Source organism: Octopus bimaculoides, chromosome 14 (genome assembly GCF_001194135.2).
Source record: "Octopus bimaculoides isolate UCB-OBI-ISO-001 chromosome 14, ASM119413v2, whole genome shotgun sequence".
Classification (NCBI taxonomy): Eukaryota; Metazoa; Mollusca; class Cephalopoda; order Octopoda; family Octopodidae; genus Octopus; species Octopus bimaculoides.
In genome coordinates, this window is record NC_068994.1 from 38,369,679 (window position 1) to 38,371,164 (window position 1,486).

Sequence of the window (1,486 nt, forward strand, 5' to 3'; positions counted from 1 at the left end):
GCTGGTGCCCTGTAAAAAGCACTGGTGCTGGGGCCACGTAAAAAGCATTGGTGCTGAGGCCACTTAAAAAGCACTGGTGCTGGGGCCACGTAAAAAGCACTGGTGCTGGGGCCACGTAAAAAGCACTGGTGATGGGGACACGTAAAAAGCACTGGTGATGGGGACACGTAAAAAGCACTAGTGCTGGGACCACGTAAAAAGCACTGGTGATGGGGCCACTTAAAAAAAAATTGGTGCCAGTACCATGTAAATATCCCCAGTACTAGTGCCATGTAAATAGCACCTGTGCTGGTGCCACAAAAAAAAGTACCTGTGCAAGTGTCATGTAAAAGTACCAATGCTACTACCATATAAAAAGTACCCAGCACACACTTTAAAGTGGATAGCATTAGAAAGGGCAGCCAGCCATAGAAACCAAACCGAAACACATGACTGGCCACTGGTGCAGTTCTCCAGCTCTAGCCAAACCATCCAACCCATGCCAGCATGGAAAACGTATGTATGTATAATCTGAAGCATGCTACAATGAAAAAAAGTGAACATAAAACAGACTGAAAGATATATACAAAGTTTTACATTATCATAAACACCTCGTTACATTTCAATACTCAATTCAAATACTTCTTGCTTTTGAAGAAATTTTGGAGATTTTTTTTACTGACCTGGCAGTTCCTCATAATGTCCAGCACTACCGACACTCCAACCATGACCACTATCAGAGTGAGATGACAATGTTGACATTTCACTGAATTGGTCAGTATAGTTTAGTTCTCTATATCCTGGAGAGATGCTTTCTTCTCTTGGAATAAACATCTGGAAAAATTTATTACATAGTGCAGTATACAGTTACAATAATAAGAAAGATTCTAATAATCTATGGTGTTTCATGTTTTGTAATAGAATATTTTAAGATATGAAATTATGAAGAACATTCTGAAATACTTATTTCTTCAAGATAAACTATACACAAAAGCAGAATTTTCCCCAAAAGATTTCCAAACACATGAAAATTAATGAACTCACCTGTTGTTTTCTTGAAGTTAGATCATCCCATCTATCAGCTGACATAGTTCTGCAGTGAATATCTTTCCTGTCTTCTATTGGTTGTTGAGATTTCTTCAGATTTCTCTCCAATGTGTTCTGAACTTTAGGATGAACACATGTGGGATCAAAAATATATTTTGATTGTATATTTAATGTAGGTGTAACCTTGTGGTACATATCAACACTACTATTATAGTTGCTATCTGTTCGCTTCAAACCATGAACTATACAGATTGATATAGAGATCACTATAACAACTGATAGGATCACAGCTGCTATAACAATAACAGTCATCACATTCAATTGGAGACCATTACTTGATTCTGTTGTTGTCTTTGAAGGGGTCTTAAATATCTTTGATGTGTTGTTACTAACTGTTAGAGTCAAAGACAACATTGTTGTTGATGACAGAACTGGATTACCACTATCTTTCACACTTAGT

The 1,486-nt window shown here is 37.5% G+C and overlaps 1 protein-coding gene across 1 annotated transcript in view; it reads right to left on the reverse strand.

Moving 5' to 3' along the window:
• LOC106881260 (uncharacterized) overlaps positions 1 to 1,480 on the reverse strand; it is a 5,464-nt gene extending 3,984 nt beyond the window's left edge. The window contains exons 1-2 of the mRNA XM_014931582.2: positions 1,024 to 1,480; positions 663 to 813 (exon numbers count right to left, since the gene is read on the reverse strand). Coding sequence (XP_014787068.1) covers positions 663 to 813; positions 1,024 to 1,440 — 568 coding nt within the window. The 5' untranslated portion in view covers positions 1,441 to 1,480. The remainder of the gene's footprint in view (positions 1 to 662; positions 814 to 1,023) is intronic.
• Positions 1,481 to 1,486: the final 6 nt, after the last annotated feature.